The 20795-nt window shown below is 43.4% G+C and overlaps 1 protein-coding gene across 3 annotated transcripts in view; it reads left to right on the top strand.

The window, feature by feature from the left end:
* Window positions 1-20795, top strand: part of fnbp1l (formin binding protein 1-like) — an 81517-nt gene that overhangs the window by 23839 nt on the left and 36883 nt on the right. For all 3 annotated transcript variants that reach the window (XR_013790365.1, XM_079505323.1, XM_079505322.1), the window contains exons 2-5: window positions 13418-13533; window positions 14508-14558; window positions 16036-16183; window positions 18514-18576. Coding sequence is in view for 2 of the 3 variants with exons in the window: in XM_079505323.1 (XP_079361449.1) it covers window positions 13418-13533; window positions 14508-14558; window positions 16036-16183; window positions 18514-18576 (378 nt within the window). In the remaining variant the exon portion in view is untranslated. The remainder of the gene's footprint in view (window positions 1-13417; window positions 13534-14507; window positions 14559-16035; window positions 16184-18513; window positions 18577-20795) is intronic.

Consider the following 20795-nt stretch of genomic DNA (forward strand, 5'->3'; position numbering starts at 1 on the left):
CAGCAAGCCCCAGATACTGTACACTACTTAATACAGCACTGGTTCCCATTCACAGGCTCTCAGTCTCAGGATGCCTTGCAGCAAGCCCCAGATACTGTACACTACTTAATACAGCACTGGTTCCCATTCACAGGCTCTCAGGATGCCTTGCAGCAAGCCCCAGATACTGTACACTACTTAAACCCATTTAGGCTTGACGTCGAAATTTTATAATTTTACAAAAATAGCAGACCTACAAACTTGTAGCGCGCCACTCGGTGGCGCGTTATGAGCTTGTAGATCTGCTATTTTTCAATGGCTAAAGTATAACATAATGCTTAGTTAAAACACCAAAACGGGTTCCCGTCCATACAGCACTGGTTCCCAAATACTGGGCCAGGACCCATTTGTGGGTCACGGACACATTTTTATGGGTCCCATTTTTTTTGCTAAATTTAGTTTTTAAATTATTATTATTTCTAAACAGTTAAAAAAAAAACATTCCCAAAAAGTCAAAAGATTTTCATGAATTAAAAACCAAAATTCCATGATATATATTTTTTCCTCAGTGATTTCATGAAGTAATCAAAGAAAATTCAAAGAAAACCCATAAAACATCGGGAGCAATTAGGGGTTCAGTGTCTTGCTCAAGGACACTTCGACACTAACTCTGGGGGAGTCCGGGTTCGAACTGGCAACCTTGCGGTTACCATCCAGCCACTCTACCCCTGAGCCACCGCCGTCCCTGGGGTTTCTGGAAACAAAGATCCTATTGTGCCAGTGTTGTTGTTATTATTATTATTTTTTTAAAGATATTTTTGGGCCTTTTCTGCCTTTATTGGATAGCACAGTGAGTGACAGGAAACAGGGAGTGAGAGACAGGGAGTTACACGCAGCAAAGGCCGCTGGGTTTGAGAATGAAACTCGCGACTCGCTGTCAAGCTGCATTAGAGCCTATATGTGGTATGCGCCTTAACCGCTAGGCCTTCGGCACACCATGCCAGTGTTGTGAACTCCTACCCTATTGTTATACAAGATACATTTAATACACAGCAGAATCCTTTCCATAAGGCTCCACTCAAAACAAACAAGAAAAAAAAATCAAGAAAAAGAAACATTGTTTTATTTCATAATTTTGACCCTTTTAGACCTGGTGTAACCTATGATCTTGTTATACTGTTAATGCCTCTGTGTCTCATACACCTCTGTCTCTCATATAGCAAGATAATAATTTTTTTTGAGTGGTGCAACCACTCCAAGGAACAGCAATGTCCGTGTTAACCTATGTGACTGTGTGTTAACCTATGTGACTGTGTGTTAACCTATGTGACTGTGTGGCTATGTGTGTGGCTATGTGACTATGAGTACCAGTAGGGGCAAAAGTGGCGTGCCAGAAACAGAGAGAGAGAGATAGTGTTGCACTGTTGCCTAGTGCTAATTACAGAGAGAGAGAGAGGCAGGGGGAGAGGGGAGTTGCACCACTCAGTTCACACAGGTGTGATTTTTCTTTTTTAATAAGAATTTGAAAGTTTTCAGAAAACCTTAGGTTTGGTTTTAGAAGTGCGTGTTTTTGAATCGGTCTCGGCTCTAAATGGGTTAAGCCCCATTTCTTTGACAATCCATTTAATTTCCTCTTCATCTATTCTGTATTAAGGAATGTAAGTAACGCCAGTAGGAGGTCTGCCTGTACAGTTCAGCAGGCAGGGGGAACAGTAGGAGGTCTGCCTGTAGAGTTCAGCAGACAGGGGGAACTACTCCGTGTGATATATTGTACCATAGCAGCTCAGACTTGAGGAGCCAGTGCGTATTGTCTCGTGCACGCATCAGTCACTGTAACGAGGATGGCAGCTTTTCACTCGGAACACACTGAACAGTCCCGTGATCTACACGCAGAGACACTACTCTGAAAGGAACAGTCTGTGATTTACACCAGTGGTTTTCAACCCTTTTCACATCAAGGCCCATTATTTATTGTGCATTTGAGCCACGGACCACCATTTGAGGACATTTAGCCTCTCAGACCCAGAACTAAAGCACAGTTTGTTATCGTTGACACACAATTCCATGCTGTTGGCAAACGTTGATCAAAATAAAAATTATTCTACATTCTCTAATTGTGTAGACATCTTGTAAATTAAGTAAATGCAGAAGTTTAACAATAATGTAACTCTTCAGAGTGTAAAATGAAACCAAATGGACGCGTACCGTACGGGTCCATTCGGTTTCATTTTACGCTCTCAGGGGTTAAGTAAGGGATAATATCTGGCTAGGTGGTCATTGTCGGGAGATAATTCACCGACAGGGAGTTTAACCACCGAGGCGAAGCCGAGGTGGTTACACTCCCTGAAGGTGAATTATATCCCGACAATGACCACCTAGCCAGATATTATCCCGCTTATTACATGGCTAACTAACATAAATTAATCCATTGATCCAAAAAAAGTATTCCATAACTTCGCGCTGGCTGCGTCTGCCCAGCTGCAGGGCTGAAGCACTGTCGGAAAACAAGGAAGTGAGTTGATCAAATAGAATCCATTTTCGGGTCCAGCTGCTTCGTCTATTTCTCGCTCAAATGTTTTCAAAAACATTTTTAAGAGCAATGTTTAGCTGTAAATTACATTGTGTGTGAGTAGTGTGTGTGTTTACATGGCTGTTATGTTGGAAACGGCAGTAAATCAAGCGGGCGCAGCCGCGCAGCTGGTGGTGCTCAGAGGGTTTGATTAGGCAGCGGTCATTATACAGCGGAGCGGTCATTATCATGAGATAACTCACCGCTGAATTAAGCGATTGACCAATCAGAATCAAGCATTCAACCAAGCCATGTAATAAAGATCTATAAGTCTCCATTTGGTTACCAACTCTCCATCATTTAGCTGGGGATCATCACATGGAACCCCCTCAAGGACCACTGGTTGAAATCCACTGATCTACACAGAGACACTACTCTGAAAGGGACAGACGGAGGCAGAGAATGGGAGTGAATGATGACTTGTTTTAGGCGTAGCGTGGGCTACAGAAATTGCAGTACCGCACTAGGTGACAATCTGATTTCAGTAGGGATGCACCAATATGGGAATGGAGGGTATGCGCATACATAAAGTTAGTAGCAAAGTGAGTTTAACGTAGTTTAACGTAATTTAATGCAATCCGATGTCAAGGCCAGAAAGTAGGTTTTTTGCCACTCCGTAACTTCCGGGTACGATGATGATGTCACACGCATAGTTACCCTCTATTCTTGACCGATACCGATGTTTAATATAACAATTTATCCATTCGCCGATACTGATACCGATATATGTTTATTTAGTTCTTGTTGTTTTTATTTCCCTCTTGTGTGCCTGTTGCGCAACGTCCGGTGGGACGTCATCGAAAATGTCCCCCCCCCCATTTCAGCCGATGAGATCGAAAATCTTAAAACGTTAATAACTCTTGATCTAAATCATTCCGTCCAATTCTAAGAAAAGATTATGTGCTAGACGGCTACTTCAGCCACACCCGGGATAACATCCGGTCCGTCCCGTCGCTAAATGTGCTCCGCTGCTATAAATCGCTGGCCGCTATGGTTTAAAGGTATATTCAGTGATTTGACTTAATTCAAATATCACTTGTTTTTTCTTTTTTTCTGGATAATCCCACCTATAGAGTGTGCTGACCATATAAGGAGTTCCTCCCTGTCCCCAGTGGGTCAAAAAACCCTAGTTTCAGTTTTGGTGGCGGGTGGCAAAGCCTTCATCCAATCAGGATGAGAGGGGCCTTCCTCCAATCATAATCGAGTGGGGGCGGGCTTTGGTGCACATGCTGTTGGCCTGTTGCACTTCCCCCCACTGTAGAGCGTGCATGTGCACATTTTGTTACCGGGGCGGACTGGGTGGTTTTCCAAATCACCCAAATCACTGAATGCTCCTTTAATGGGTTAAATAACCCCGGGCGTTCGGGGTGTTGATGCCAGTTTTATTTGCTGATACCGATAATGGCAAATATTGTCCGATACCGATACGTGGACGATACACCAGTGGCGGTGTACATTGTGACACATATCTCCACCTATATGAGCAGTACACTTGTGTATTACATGATATTGTATCTAAGTAGTATTTGTATAGGTACAGCAGTGCTTTAAAATGAATTGAACTTGACATGAAAAGGGAACACAGTATACAGTGCTTCCTTAGTTACAATCTCCATCCCTGCTATAATTAACAGTACTGTGTTAATCTATAATTCTATTGGCTCTTACCGCACATTGGCTACATTCTGATTGGTTCGTTGAAACTTGTGGTTTAAGCATCGCAGAGACAGGTTGTTGTCTGCTTCTCTGTACACAAACACAAGATGCACACACACACACATACACACACACACACACACACACACACACACACACTAGGCGTATTCCAGGAAGAGTCCGGTGGTCTTCAGTGTGATGCCAGTGTTGTTGCAGACAAGTTGACATTTCCCACCCCATCCCAACTGTGTGTGTGTATGTGTGTGTGTGTGTGTGTGTGTGTGTGTGTGTGTGTGTGTGTGTGTGTGTGTGTGTGTGTGTGTGTGTGTGTGTGTGTGTGTGTGTGTGTGTCTGCACGTGCGTGCGTATGTACGTGCGTGCGTGATGCTCTGGAATGCCATAGTGTAATGAGGCTTTTGTCCTAGTTGAGGTTTCTATGCTAATTAACCTTGCCTTCCCCCATGGAATGCACAGCTAGGAGCTTAGGGTTGTCTGTCTGGCTGTTTTGATTGGCTCTGGAAGACCAGTCCAGTCGTCTGATTGGTTGGTTATAGGTTTAGAGCAGTGGTTCACAAACTCTTTAGCCCATGACCCAAAAGAGAGGTTTGGGTCTCCCCGGGACCCAAACTAGTGAAAATAGCCAGATCTACAAGCTCACAGCGCGTCGCTCTGCACCGCGGCGCGTATAGTGAGCTTGTAGATCAGCTATTTCTGCTGCTATTTAAACATTTGTTTTCTAATGTATGCAATTTCTTAGATTTTTCTTTGATTTCTTCATGAAATTACTGAAAAAAATCATTGAATTTAGTTTTTAATTAATGAAAATGTTAGCATTTTTGGGGGAATGTTGTTTTTTTGTTTTTTTTTGTAATACAAATTAAAAACTAAATGTAGGAAACAAATATAAAGGGACCCACAAAAGTGTGTCCGCGACCCACCAATGGGTCCCGACCCAGTGTTTGGGAACCAGTGGACTCTAGAAGAGTGTACAACGAACAGAAGACAAAACAATTCCATGCTCTCTCCCAGTCTGGGAGCCAGAGGACCATTTCATTGTCTCGCCCTCAGACTCATTAAAAGGAACTAGCATCCTTGTAATGTGGGAACACTCTGGTGACCCATTTAGTGTCTCTCGATCAGGACAGGATACTCACTTTATAATGTCTTACTCTGGTGTTTTTCCCAGAAGTTTGCTGCAACGTAATACAATTATGATTAGCTTTGATGTAGCGTTACTACGCAACATCTATGTTTGTCGACTCGTCGTCCGGCCCAAACTGAACTTTTACGATAATAATCACGGCTTGGCAAAGTCGTGACCTGCCTCTGATTTGACTCACTGTTAAATGAGTTTAGATTAGAATAGATTCCAAAGGAAAACCCAGATATAGAGCAGAGATACGTTCAGAGCAACTCTCTCTGCACACTCTGGGGCTTGTGAGTGTGTGTGTATAGATGCATAGATAGACCTGTATTGATCCCACAGGGGGAATTTTGGTTGTCATGGTGGCAGCACAGCAGTTAACCCCTTTTGGACTGAGGTCGATTAAAAAAAAGGCTTCTAAATCTTAACATTTTTCTGAAAAACCTATGTTTCTATGCAGTGGTGCTCAACCTTTTTCATGTCAAGGACCCCCAGAATTATCTCTATTGGGCCACGGACCCCCATCTCAAAATATGTATTTCCAGGGACCTCCCCAGAAGCCACTATTTTAGTTAAAAATGTTCGCTCTGAAATATATATTCAGTCACATTTTAACGATTTTTCAAAAATAGCAGACCTACAAGCTCGTAGCGCGCCACTCGGTGGCGCACTATGAGCTTGTAGATCTGCTGTTTTTCAATAGCAATAACATAATGCTTGAAACACCAACAGGGGTTCCCGCCCAGAATGGGTTAAAAAACAGAGAGAGGATGGATACAGTCATACAGAAGACGTCATCCTTTTGTGTACACGTGCCGTTTCGATAGTCGCGTCCCACTTTCCCTTTTCTAAATAAATAATACTGCACATTGTTTTTGGAGTTTACAAGGAGCTCCCAAACACGTGAGTGAGGCTCTTGTCTCACGCTATTGTTGACATCACTTCCTGTGATTATCAATGCAACAGGATGTTGTGGTGACGTTAACCCATTTTAGGCGGGAACCCCTTTTGGTGTTAGCATTATGTTATCATGCTTTAGCTATTGAAAAATAGCAGATCTACAAGCTCATAGCGCGCCACCGAGTGGCGCGCTACAAGCTTGTAGGTCTGCTATTTTTGAAAAATCGAAGAACGACTGACATAGAAACAGCTTTTTCAGAAAACTGTCAGGATTTAGAAGACATTTTTAGAATCTGATCTCAGGTCAAAATGGGTTAACCTGGCGTGTACTGATAAGACGCGGCACGTTTCCCTACACTGACAGAGTAAAAGGGCATGGGTTAGAGCAGGATAACTGACATGGGTTAGAGCAGGATAACTGACATGGGTTAGAGCAGGATAACTGACAGAGTAAAAGGGCATGGGTTAGAGCAGTATAACTGACAGAAGGGCATGGGTTAGAGCAGTATAACTGACACAAATGGGCATGGGTTAGAGCAGTATAACTGACACAAATGGGCATGGGTTAGAGCAGTATAACTGACAGAGTAAAAGGGCATGGGTTAGAGCAGTATAACTGACACAAATGGGCATGGGTTAGAGCAGGATAACTGACAGAAGGGCATGGGTTAGAGCAGTATAACTGACACAAATGGGCATGGGTTAGAGCAGTATAACTGACACAAATGGGCATGGGTTAGAGCAGGATAACTGACAGAAGGGCATGGGTTAGAGCAGGATAACTGACACAAATGGGCATGGGTTAGAGCAGTATAACTGACACAAATGGGCATGGGTTAGAGCAGTATAACTGACACAAATGGGCATGGGTTAGAGCAGGATAACTGACACAAATGGGCATGGGTTAGAGCAGGATAACTGACACAAATGGGCATGGGTTAGAGCAGGATAACTGACACAAATGGGCATGGGTTAGAGCAGGATAACTGACACAAATGGGCATGGGTTAGAGCAGTATAACTGACACAAATGGGCATGGGTTAGAGCAGTATAACTGACAGAAGGGCATGGGTTAGAGCAGTATAACTGACACAAATGGGCATGGGTTAGAGCAGTATAACTGACAGAAGGGCATGGGTTAGAGCAGGATAACTGACACAAATGATCACCACAATTATTTTTGAAATGATCAGTATAATCACAATGTATTATGACAAGTTTGGAAACCTCTGATGATGAGGATGATGAAATTAGTTGTTATGTTAATCCTAGGGTGGAGACAAGGGCAAGTTGCAACAGCTGACCAAATAAGATGTTATACATTTTCAAGTTTAAATATTATTATTTTGGTAATCTCAGACAGTCTAGGGCAGGGTTCCCCAATAGGATGCCCGCGGGCCATTTGCGGCCCGCGGAGCGCCCCCTTGCGGCCCGCGGAAGAAATTTAAAAAAAATGTCCGGGGTCCCAGATATAAATGGCATTAAATGAGGGTCAGTAGCCTATGCATGTCAAACTGGGCATCCTTTTCAAATGGGGTCTTGCCCTGAAAATGAATTTTCAGGGCAGGGGAGTAACAATAAAAACGAGGCTAGAAAGGCATTCAAGGACCAATTATATCATGAACAAAATAATGAGTTAAGAAATGTATAAAACCACTGAAACAACTATGTTCTGAAAGATGGAAACGAAATATATATTTTCTAAAGGAAGAATGAAGATAAACCGGCATAACTGCTGGACACGTGGACGACAACACAACATCGTAAAACCTCCTCCTCCCGTCACATGTAGCCACCCAACTCGTTGCTCACACAGACCCACAGCAGGCCCACAGCACAACACACAACATAAACACACTCCCTTCAAAGGGGAGTTGCCACTGAACCCAGTGTACACACACAACCTGAGCATTAGCTCTGTTGTGTTGTGTAACTATATATAAGACTGACTGGTTCACAGGCATCGGCCTGCTGCTGGCCCCATCTGCACTCTTCTCCAAGTTGTTAACCGGCAGGCCCTGATGACATAAGTGAACAGTAGTGGAAAAAGTACTCAAATGTTTTACTTTTAGCAAAAGTATCAATACTGCGATGTAGAAATACTCCCTTACAAGTGAAAGTCTGCAGCTATATTTGATACTATTTCAGATGTGTTACAGTTGCCCATAGAGCCATCCCCTATTATTTCCCTATTTGGTGTCCTTCCTGAAACTATCCCCCTGCCTAATATCAATCTGACCTTGTCGCTTTTGTGACGCTTCTGGCAAGACGTCTTGTTCTTATGCATTGGAAAAAAACATACCCCCCTTCACATTCCCGTTGGATATCTGACATACTATATTTTTTAAAATTGGTAAAAATTAAATGCACATTGCGTGGCTCAATCTCCAAATTCAGTAAAGCTTGGCAGCCTTTTCTATCTCATGTTGACCGCCTTACACTTGTGCCCCCGATTGAACCTGAATAGCTGTCGCCTGACTAGCCAACCTGTCTTGTCTGGATGATGTTTGTGACCATGAACTGCTTTGTATATTGACTATATTGGAGTTGTTTTTTTATTTTTAATATATATTTTTTTAATTTTGTTTTGTTTTGAATGTTCTTTGGCTGTCTCCATTAGACAACATCAGAGTCGACTTATATTCGAGACAATACGGTAATTGTGAAAACTTGATCGTTTTTGATTAATCGTGGAGCCCTAGTAGTATGGGTACAGTTTTACACTCTCAGAATTTAAAAGAACAATCTGGATGTTACTGTGACTGTATATTGTAGGTATGGTTAAAGGTGCAGATATGGAGCCGTCTGTGGCTTTGTGAGCCAGACTGCGGCTCTCTCAGAGGTCCCGTCAGCGACGCTGTCATAATCCTCCCCACACCATCCTACAGTCCCGCAAGCTGAGAGCTAAGCTCCGCTCGGTAACCATGCTGTCATCTCCCCAGTGAGTGAGTGAGTGAGCCCATTGGACTGGCTGGATCATTCAGCAGTAGCTACAGCCCACAGGATGAGCTCATCATATCCTTATTAATTCATGAAGACACCACTACAGAGGCCCAGCTGACCTGGAACGCGTCTGTGTCACCTTATAGCTTTTAACCACTTCTTTAACCCATTTTGACCTGAGATCAGATTCTAAAAATGTCTTCTACATCCTGACAGTTTTCTGAAAAAGCTATGTTTCTATGTCAGTCGTTCTTCGATTTTTCAAAAATAGCAGACCTACAAGTTCATAGCGCGCCACTCGGTGGCGCGCTATGAGCTTGTAGATCTGCTATTTTTCAATAGCTAAAGCATAACATAATGCTAACACCAAAAGGGGTTCCCGCCCAAAATGGGTTAACCATTATTTTAAACTTTAGCTGTTGAAAAATTATGAATTATAAATATGTAAAGTAAGCCTTGCCATGATGTCATGAGGCCCGGCCGAGCCATGGCCGAGCCATGCCCTATGGCTCCAGCCATAGGAGCAGGAGCCTATCTCCTGTTTCTGTGGTGTGAGGCAGCTTTGATGTACAAGTTCACCAACTGGACATGACGCTAGTATGTCGCAGGGACTTACACCCAATCCAACCCCTTGATGCTGAGTGCCAAGCAGGGAGGCACTGGGTCCCATTTGTAGAGTCATTTGTGATCCGGCCCGGGGATCGAACCCCCGACCTCCCAGTCTCAGGGCGGACACTCTAACCACAAGGCCACTGCCATTATTTTAAACTTTATTTTAACCATTATTTTAAACTTTAGCTGTTGAAAAAATATTAATTATAAATATGAATACCGGTAATTCATTATTAATTAATTAATTATCTCCAATGCACTGTCCATATTGATGCATCACATTATGGCGGTTACTGTTTCACGTGATCAAAATTGTCACCACAACATATAAAATGCTATGTACAGAGGAGAAGAAAAAAGGAGGGGGGGGGGTGTAAAGAGAGGGGGGGGGGGAAGCATGCAGCTTCAATAGGCCACTGTGACTGTCAGTCCAAAATGGTCAATATGGTGATAAATATCGTCTCCACGATACAATGTCTCCACTCTCCACGATATGCCTTGTCATAGATATCGTCCAGCCTTCAGACACTGAAGCAGAAACGACGGCTTCGTTTGCCAAAAATAATACGTATTTTGGTCTAAATGGTCTGTTACTCCATTTTCTTTAGTTTTTGTTACCTTGTGGGTGGTTGTACTGTTGAGTAACTTGAAAAATAACCCTAAAAAACATCATGAAAAAGAAACGTGCATCACTGATGCTGCTTGAAAAATTATATTATATTATATCGCCCCAAGCAAGACACTGAACCTCTGGCTGCTCCCGATGAGCAGGTTGGTGCCTTGCTAGGTTTCCTCCGCCATCAGTGTGTGAATGTAATACACATTGTAAAGCACTTTGGATAAATGCAGGTCACCATTTACAAAAAGTTAATTAGTTCTGCTCTGTGATGCCTTACGAGCCTGCTCTGCTGTCTTTGTGTTTGAAGAATATGATCACCGGATGGACACACGGTCAAGGAGGCAACCATCTCGTGTTTCTCTTGCTCTCCCTATCTGGTACAATCTGGACCTTACAGGCTGATTTTACGGCTCCTTCTTTTAAGATAGCTGACCTCAGGACAGAACTAGGCTAATGTATGTGATTCTTCTTTTCCTCCAATCCAGCGTCCTTTCCTAGAATTGATGAGTAATAAAGGCAAAAAAAAACCTTACCAAAACATTCAGGCTTACTTCCTGACTGATGTTTTTAATCGTGCGTCTCTCCTGGTGTAGTGTCAGACAAAATTGAATTTAAATACATTTTGCAATCAATCAAATTCTATTTCTAACCCTAACATGCTCTTTATGTGCAGTACCCAAAATGATCTTCTTATAAACATGCACATGTTGGCTACCGTGCACACACAGCGTGGTGCATGGTGGCTACTGTACCGAGTAGGGGGCTGTGTGTGCAGGGGGCTACTGTACCGAGTAGGGGGCTGTGTGTGCAGGGGGCTGTAAAACATGGGGTTTTTCCAGTTGAGTAGAGCTATTGCTACCAGCATATCTGCCCTAGAGATAAACACACACTATGACCTGATGAGAAACAGGAGGGTAGATGTCAGGTTAGTTGGTGGGAATACAATGGATTTGTCGAATTGTGATCGATCATTACCTTGCGGAATCATCTAAAGACGTCATCAGAATCACAAAATAACTAATAAAGAATGAAGTAGTAAAATATGAAACATTTAGAATAACAGAGCTATTTAATCGCAGCATCCACTAAAACATGGATGCTTGGAACTTGTGATCCTGACCAGGTTTATGAAACAATTCAAAACCCTGGGGGTGCAGACCCTTCCCACAACATCTCACCTTCACCGTTGTGATTGTGAACGATGCTGCCATGTTGGCCTTTCGCCTCTTTGGCTCATTCCAGGGCAGCCTACCAGGTGATTATTAAAATCTGCCCGTCTGCCCGTCAAGTTTCCATGCGTTGCTAACAATCAAATAAAGCAACATTGCTGATTATAATATCTGCCACGCGGATAAACGAGATGAATATGACTTCCTCTCTCTGTAAAGAGTAGTGGAAAGGTGGCCTTTTTGTGTGCTTTGCCTTTTATCATTTGTACACTTGTGGACGATATTCTGTGGGAATGAATGACACTTCTATTCTATTCTCTGGTTACTGTTGTCCTCCTCCTTGCACTCCTGCTTATCACCAACATACTGTACATGGTTAATCCATTGAGACCTGGAACGCATCCATGTCACGTTAGCGTTTAACCACATTAACCATTAACCCATTTTTGGGCGGGAACCCCTTTTGGTGTTTTAAACATTGTTATAATTTAGCTATTGAAAAATAGCAGATCTACAAGCTCATAGCGCGCCACCGAGTGGGCGCGCTATGAACTTGTAGGTCTGCTATTTTTGAAAAATCGTTAAAATGTGCCTCAAATCTTTCCGAAAATTGTCATGATTTAGAACACTTTTTTTTTTTTTTTTAATTTCGACGTCAGGCCTGAATGGGTTAAGTGCATTAATCTGCTGTTGGATTCATTTAATTTAGCCTCGGATGAGACTGCCAAATGCGTAGAATAGGATGGAGAGGGACAGACGAGCATGTGGAAAGAGGTGTGATTGCGTGCGTGCGTGCGTGCGTGCGTGCGCACGTGTGTGTGTGTCAGAGAGGAAATGCCCCACTTGTCGAGTCACTGGCAGAAGAAGTACATCCATTTTATCTTTATGTTTCTGCCCACTCAGCTGAACCTTGGTTTTTTTAATTACCCTGATCGTAGAGAGAGAGAGTTGACATGTTAGTCAGCATGTTTTGCCTGCCTCTCTGCATTGCTTCCGCTGCTAGGCGTTCACCTTGGGAACTGAGGCTTGTGTACGCTTGCCTTTCAGACATCAGACTTGTCACCATAGACCAATTATCACAGTAGAAACCTCAGGGTTGCTAACTCGGAGTGTAATAAACATTTTTTACAGTTACATTAACATTGAAGATTTGACTATGTTGTTCACTGTCAAAGGTCACATTTTGGGTAAGTCGTTCAATTTCACCCACATAGTCTAGTACACATTTCACATCCTCAGTGTTGATACATTTTAGAGACGACCTGATAGACGACCCCGAATAGACGAGTGGTCAGGGGCCTCAGGGCTGCGTACCAGTGTCTATTTAGAGAGAAGCGGTGGCGGAATAATTAATTAATTAAACCCTGGCAATCAATGTGTTAAATTGTTAAATGGTGCATTTATATAGCGTCTTTATCCAAGGTGCATTACATAGATTGTGCATTTACATTCACCCCATTCACACACCGATGGTGGTGGAAACCATGCAGACACCAACCTGCAAATCGGGAGCAAACTGGGTTCAGACTCGGTCTTGCTCAAGGACACTTTGACACTAACTCTGGGGGAGCCCGGCATCTAACTGGGAACCTAGCGGTTCCCAAGCGGCCGCTCTACCTCCTGAGCCATTGTCCCTAAAGTACTAACATTTATCTCCATCTTTCATCTCCTCCCCACTTCTGCCCTCCCTTCCCCATCCATCCACCTCCCCCACCACTATTTCCCCCCCTCCTTTCTCTCGCTCGCTCTGTCTCCCCATATCCTTCCTTTCTCTCTTGACCCCCCACGACCCCCCCCCCCCCCCCCCCCCCCTCTCTCTGCTCCAGGACCAGTTTGATAATCTGGACAAACACACTCAGTGGGGGATAGATTTTCTGGAGCGCTACTCAAAGTTTGTCAAGGAGAGGTTGGAGATAGAGCAGTACTATGCCAAGCAGCTACGGTAGGTGCACGCACGCACGCACGCACGCACGCACGCGCGCACACGCACACGCACACGCACACAACCTTGAAGTCGCGGTGGCCAAATTGTTCAACAACTCTGTTCTGAATGTGTCCACATTGAACATGCTCAACACAATAAACAATATAACCCTTAGTCTTGTGCACAGCCACAGTACACACACACACACACACACACACACACACACACACACACACACACACACACACACACACACACACACACACACACACACACTCCATTCATTTAAGCACACACTCTGCTCGGAGTGAGTAAAGGTTAGCGCTACAGTGTAGCAGTAGAACTCTCCACTGCAGGGTTTATTGTTTTCATGTCTGATATCAAAGGAAGTCCCTGCAGGGTAGGATATACAGTGCTACTGCATGTCTAAACAACCATCAAACATTCAACTCCCAGAAGTCTTGTGCGTGCGTGCGTGCGTGTGTGTGTGTGCGTGTGTGTGCGTGTGTGTGTGTGTGTGTGTGTGTGCACGCACATGTTCTAGTGTTGAAAGAGCAGTAGACACACCACACATTCTGCTCTCTAGTAAGGCTACATCTCTTTGCATCCTGCTGCTTCGCCTGAATTGTTGTCAGCCTCAGGGGATGGAGAGAGAGAGAGAGAGAGAGAGAGAGAGAGAGAGAATCTGATTGTTAAATATTTGATTCATCCTCAATAATGCTCTCACATCGTATCAATCTATGCTTTTCTTCTCTTCCTGCCACTGTATAAATTTCACTCACCTATATAAAAAAATATATATTGTATATTCCACTTGCTTTCCACGGTACCCATTTGTCCAACACTACTTCATTCTAACCTGCTTGCCTTTCTGGGTCTCTCTCTCGCTCTCTCTTTCTTTTCTCTCTCTCTCTTTCTTTTCTCTCTCTCTCTTTCTCTCTCTCTCTCTCTCTCTCTCTCTCTCTCTCTCTCTCTCTCTCTCTCTCTATCAGGAACCTGGTAAAGAAGTATTGTCCAAAGCGCTCTAAAGAAGAGGAGCCGAGGTGAGTACAGTACAGTACAGTACAGTACAGTACAGTACAGTACAGTACAGTACAGTACAGTGGTTTCATGGCAAGCTCTTTTAACACATAATCTTGACACAATAGGTTACCAGTGGAATCAGAACTTAGTAGTATAGGATAGTGTCACAGCAGGTCAATCCAGACCAGAAGCCAGCTTTATTTAACATTGTTACGTCTAGGGATTTTCTGGTGGTCTAAATTGACTTGAACATGTAGTTGCGATACAACCAACAGCTCACTTATCATCCAAACATTCACGTATGCTTTTTCCACAACACACAATCGATAAAGCATAAGCACCTACCATCTTCCCCTGACTCTGCTGCCACCTCGCTTGCACTGCGTCAGCACCATTCTGCCGGTGTGTGGCGCGATGATGCGACCTTCCACTGTCCTGTCGGTTTCACGCAAACTAAACGTAACACTAACAGTCACGGGAGAACGGGTCCTTGATGTCGTCTCTGCGTGCGCCCGGGCCCAGCGGCGAGTGTTCCTGAAAATCCACTGGCTCACACGCCACTCTCTCTCTCAGTGGTGTATCGCCGACCTCGCTGCATTCCTGTTCCACAGTACTGTGTCTGTCTGTCACACAGCTTCCATGGCCCACTTCCAATGTCCTCCCTAAAGCCTAAAGCGCTCAACCCTCACAGACTTTAATTGACGTCACCCGTGAGTGCCTGAACATTGGAGGCTGCTCAGAGGGCTCAGAATGGTCTAAACGGGGGAGAGAGAAAGCACTTTGAAACAAAGTCCTTCGGACAATTTCCATAACTTTTAGAAGTCGTACTGTCCATAATTACAGTCAGTGCTTTAAAATGATGGGGGGTCTTTCGGAGGGCCGACGAATCTCTGTGAGTTTGGGGCTTCCGTGATTGGCCAAATCGACCCAACGGCTTCACGGATTGGTGAAGCTTTTGTGTCACGTTTTGTACCTCTTAACCAGTATAAGTCCCCGGTTGGCCGAGCTGACCGTCTGCTCATCTAATTGGCCGAGCTTCACTTTGTTACGTGGCAATGGAAGAGGATGTAAGAGTGAGTGAGAATGAGAATAGAACTCTCTCGTTACAGTGTGCGAGTGACTTAGAATGACTATGACGATTAATTTTTTTCAAAGGAATCGGAAAGTCACAGTGTTAACTCTATAACTCTCGCACTAAATATCACTCAGGATTTTACTGTCTAGCGGCAGCAGGCATAATGGGACATGATGCAGCCACGGCGCGTGACTAGTTTTTGTTTATGCGTTAACGCGCGTGTGTGTGTGTGTGTGTGTGTGTGTGTGTGTGTGTGTGTGTGTGTGTGTGTGTGTGTGTGTGTGTGTGTGTGTGTGTGTGTGTGTGTGTGTGTGTGTGTGTGTGTGTGTGTGTGTGTGTGTGTGTGTGTGTGTGTGTGTGTGTGTGTGTGTGTGTGTGTGTGTGTGTGTGTGTGTGTGTGTGTGTGTGTGTCCACCATGCAGGTTCACGACATGCCTGTCCTTCTACTCCATACTGAACGAGCTGAACGACTATGCAGGTCAGAGGGAGGTGGTGGCGGAGGAGATGGGCCACCGGGTGTACGGAGAGCTGATGAGGTACAGCCTGGACCTCAAGGCGGAGAGGAAACACGTGAGTGCTTTTATTATTAGGCCAGTGGTTCCCAAACAACATTTTAGCCTGGCTGTGACCCAAGATAGTAATTTGATGTGCCCCCCCCCCCCCCCCCCGGGACACAAACTAGTGAAAATAGCCGATCTACAAGCACACACTACTACTTAAAACATTTGTTTTCAAATGTATTATTTCTTTGATTTTTGTTTTATTTTATTCATATAAATTATTATAGAATTTGTTTGTTTTTAATAATTAATTTTAATCTTAGCTTTTTTTGAGTGGTGCAAACCACTCAAAATAACCAGCTTTGTCTGTATCTATGTATCTATGTATGTGTGTACCTGTACGTGGGGCCAAGTACAGATGAGCATGGTTGCTATGTGTGCTATGTGTGTGCTATGTGTGTGACGTAGTGTGTGAACAGTTGCACCACTCAGTTCACACGGGTGTGATTTGAGTTTTGAAATAATAATAATTAAGATCTTAATGTAGGAAACAAAAACCAAAGGGACCCATAAAAGCGGGTCTGCGACCCACTAATGGGTCCCAGTGTTAGGGATGCATTAGGCCACAGACCCCCAAACACGTACCTCCAAAATCCTTAGTATTAATTCAACCACTTTAACCATAGAAATATAATAAATATAAATGATATAAAATAAAATAAAACGCTGATCTGCAATGAATCTCACAACAACGCGTCCCGCTGCAACTCATTATGCGTCGTGACTGAGCCAGCTTGTCACAGCTCAAGCTCTTAACTAGTTTCCTTACATTTCACTTCCATATTTTATCATACTACTTTTAATACTACAGTTAATTGCACTGATTAAACATTTTCTGGACCCTTTTCTAGATTTTTGCAACCCACATTTGGAACCCAAAATGTGTTAAAAATCCCTCCTTTATGAGGAACAGATGAACACAACTTATTTTTTATTATTTGTGTAAGACAAAAATAGCCGATTTGCTCAGACACTATGACGTAAAATTCTCCATTCCATTGTCAGTGGGAATCTAATGTTTGTGTAAGACGAAAATCTACACTAATAGCTGAATATAGGAGGGGCTAAAAAAACACAAAGTTATAATATGGAGTAGTAATGCACCAAATATTCGGTCGCAGAAAAATATTCTGCAGAAAATGGCTAAAAAAAGCATTTTCGGCCTTTTCGGTTTCGGCCCGAATAGGCAGAAATTATATCACCGAATAGTGTATGCAATTAATGCATTCAAAAGAGCTGAATAAATGTTTTATGGACCCATAATAGTGATTAGGTAGGTACGGCCATGACAGCAATGGTAGAAAAAAGATATACAGTATAATATTAGCCCATTTTGGGCGGGAACCCCTTTTCTTTTGGTGTTAGCATTATGTTATGCTTTAGCTATTGAAAAATAGCAGATCTACAAGCTCATAGCGTGCCACCGAGTGGCGCGCTACGAGCTTGTAGGTCTGCTATTTTAAAAAAATCGAATAACGAGAATCTGATCTCAGGTCAAAATGGGTTAATCATATTCGGATATTCGGGTATTTGGTTTTCGGCCAACTGTTTCCTATATTCGGTATTCGGTTTCGGCCAAGAATTTCCCTTTCGGTGCATCCCTAATGTGGAGATAAGAGGTTTCTGACCGAACAGCAACGGTACAGCTGCCCTGGGTTCAATGAACTTCAGTAGATCTGTGGTTTGGGCCTCAGTCTCTTGTTGATCTCAGCACGCTGTCTCATGTCCTGCTATGTATTGATTATTATTATTTATTATTATTATTATCAGGCGTTCCCAAACCTTTTCGCCCGTCACCCAAAAGAGAGATTTCATTTCTCCCCAGGACCCAAACTAGTGAAAATAGCAGATCTACAAGCTCACAACGATGGCGCGTTGTGAGCTTGTAGGTCGTCTATATCTTCATTACTGCTTAAACATTTATTTTCTTAATTCTAATTTCTTAGATTTTTATTTTATTTCTTCATGAAATTACTGGAGGAAAGAAAATTGGTGAATTTGTTTTTAATTCATGAAAATGTTAGCTTTTTTTGCGAATGTTTTTTGAAAATGTTTTGAAATAATAATACCGGTATAATTAAAGGCAAAATGTAGGAAATTAAAATAATAAAGGGACCCATAAAAATGTGTCCACGACCCACAAATGGGTCCCAACCCAGTGTTTGGGAACCAGTGCAATATACTGTAAATGTATATTATACATAATAATATGTGAATGTTTATTTACAGTACATGTTACTTTCATGTGTGGGTCTATGCACACGGCGTTTGTTTGAATGCTTCTCTGTGTGTCTGTGTACGTGCGTGTGTGTGTGTGTGTGTGTGTGTGTGTGCGAGCAGCATCTACAGGAGGGCAGGAAGGCCCAGCAGTATTTGGATCAGTGTTGGAAGCAGATGGACAATGTGAGTACGGACGGAAGGAGGGAGGGAGGGATTCAGGGCGAGGAAGAGAACCAGATCTAAATGTCATGCATCATGGTTTTGCAAACGTAGTCCTTTACACCGGCCACGTCGAGGAGCAGACCGGTGTTACAAACAAATTAATTAGTTCTATCACACTGTTCAGACAAGTTGAAACACCTTAATATTTACCATAACCCATTTAGGCCTGACATCGAAATTTAAAAAAAAATCTTCTAAATCCTCCAGTTTTCTGAAATAAATATTTTCACGATTTTTCAAAAATAGCAGACCTACAAGCTCGTAGCGCGCCACTCGGTGGCACGCTATGAGCTTTCAATAGCTAAATTATAACATAATGTTTAAAACACCAAAAGGGGTTCCCGCCCAAAATGGGTTAAAATTAAAATGTACCCCCAAAAAAGTATATTATGGGCTATATCTTAACCCTTATCCCTAAACTTATTTGCCATTTTTTACTATTTAAAAAAAACCTTTTGTAATAGTTCTAATAGCCGATCTACAAGCTCACAGCGTGTAGATGTAGACCGACTAGTTTTAACTATTTTAAAATGGTTTATGGATAAGGGATAAGGGTGGTGCAATATAGAGCCCATAGTACAAGATAATGAAAAATAAATAATATTATATATTTTTATACATTTTCTTTTCGTGAAGGTTACTTTCATGGACTGTCCTAATAAATGGAATACATAATGTTCCAAATGTGAACACACTGGCAAACCGCCTGGCCTACTGGGACCAGGGAGAGGGCCAACCCCCTCCCCCCTCCCCCCTCCACACACACACACACTGCCCAAACTAAGTACGTCCAGGGACAGGGCCAATTCCCCACCCCCCCTCCCCTCCACACACACACACACACACACACACACACACTGCCTAAACTAACTATGTCCACGGTAGAGGCCAGGGTACCAAATTTTGCCCGTATCAGAATTTGTTCCAGAGTGTGATTTTTGCACAATGAAAACACATTGAAAAAGCTGTTTAACTGCTACGCTAATTCAAGATAACTTTTACAAAAGCATATATTAAAGATTGAGTGCCGTGATTTTTTTCCCCCCACCCTAAAACATGATCATCAGATATTATTATATGATATAAGGAGGAAGATCTTTTTCCAAAAAGTGTACAGTATTTGTTAAAATGTCGTTTTTATGTGGACACGCCCAGCAGTTCATTAAGTATGCCTGGTTTGGCTCACCAAACTCACCAAAACGCATGGTTTCATTTCCATCAGTGAAACGTCAGATTCTTTTTTTTATTATTATTATTTTTTGTAAGATATCTTTGGGGGCTTTTTATGCCTTTATTGATATATAGGTATACAGTAGACTGACAGGAAATGGGGAGAGAGATGGGGGGGGGGGGGGGGGGATTGGGGGGCTCACACATAGCAAAGGTCGTCGGTGATCGGGAGTCGAACCCGCGCCACGCTGACTGGCTAGATTAGCAGCCCACGTGCCCGGACGACTACGCCTGCCGTCTGGGCCCAAACACCCGTCCTGTTGGCTAGAATGGCTACTGTAAATGTCATTATCCGCGAAAGTAGCTGCTGTATTTACAGGAAACACTTAATAATATGTGTAATCGAATGGTATTACTGCTAGTCATCTGCTAGACATTCATGAGGCCTTTAGCAAACCATGATGTCAGTCAGACCACAACATTTCTGGGTTGTAGCCTACCAGTCATGTTCCCCACGGTGTTACCCCAGGTGTACAATGTATTTATGGGTTGTAGCCTACCAGTCATGTTCCCCACGGTGTTACCCCAGGTGTACAATGTATTTATGGGTTGTAGCCTACCAGTCATGTTCCCCACAGTGTTACCCCAGGTGTACGTAGCCTACCAGTCGTGTTCCCCACGGTGTTACCCCAGGTGTACAATGTATGGGTTGTAGCCTACCAGTCGTGTTCCCCACGGTGTTACCCCAGGTGTACAATGTATGGGTTGTAGCCTACCAGTCATGTTCCCCACGGTGTTACCCCAGGTGTACAATGTATGGGTTGTGGCCTACCAGTCATGTTCCCCACGGTGTTACCCCAGGTGTACAATGTATGGGTTGTAGCCTACCAGTCATGTTCCCCACAGTGTTACCCCAGGTGTCTATGGGTTGTAGCCTACCAGTCATGTTCCCCACAGTGTTACCCCAGGTGTCTATGGGTTGTAGCCTACCAGTCATGTTCCCCACGGTG

This window comes from Electrona antarctica (assembly GCF_951216825.1).
Source record: "Electrona antarctica genome assembly, chromosome: 7".
Taxonomy (NCBI): Eukaryota; Metazoa; Chordata; class Actinopteri; order Myctophiformes; family Myctophidae; genus Electrona; species Electrona antarctica.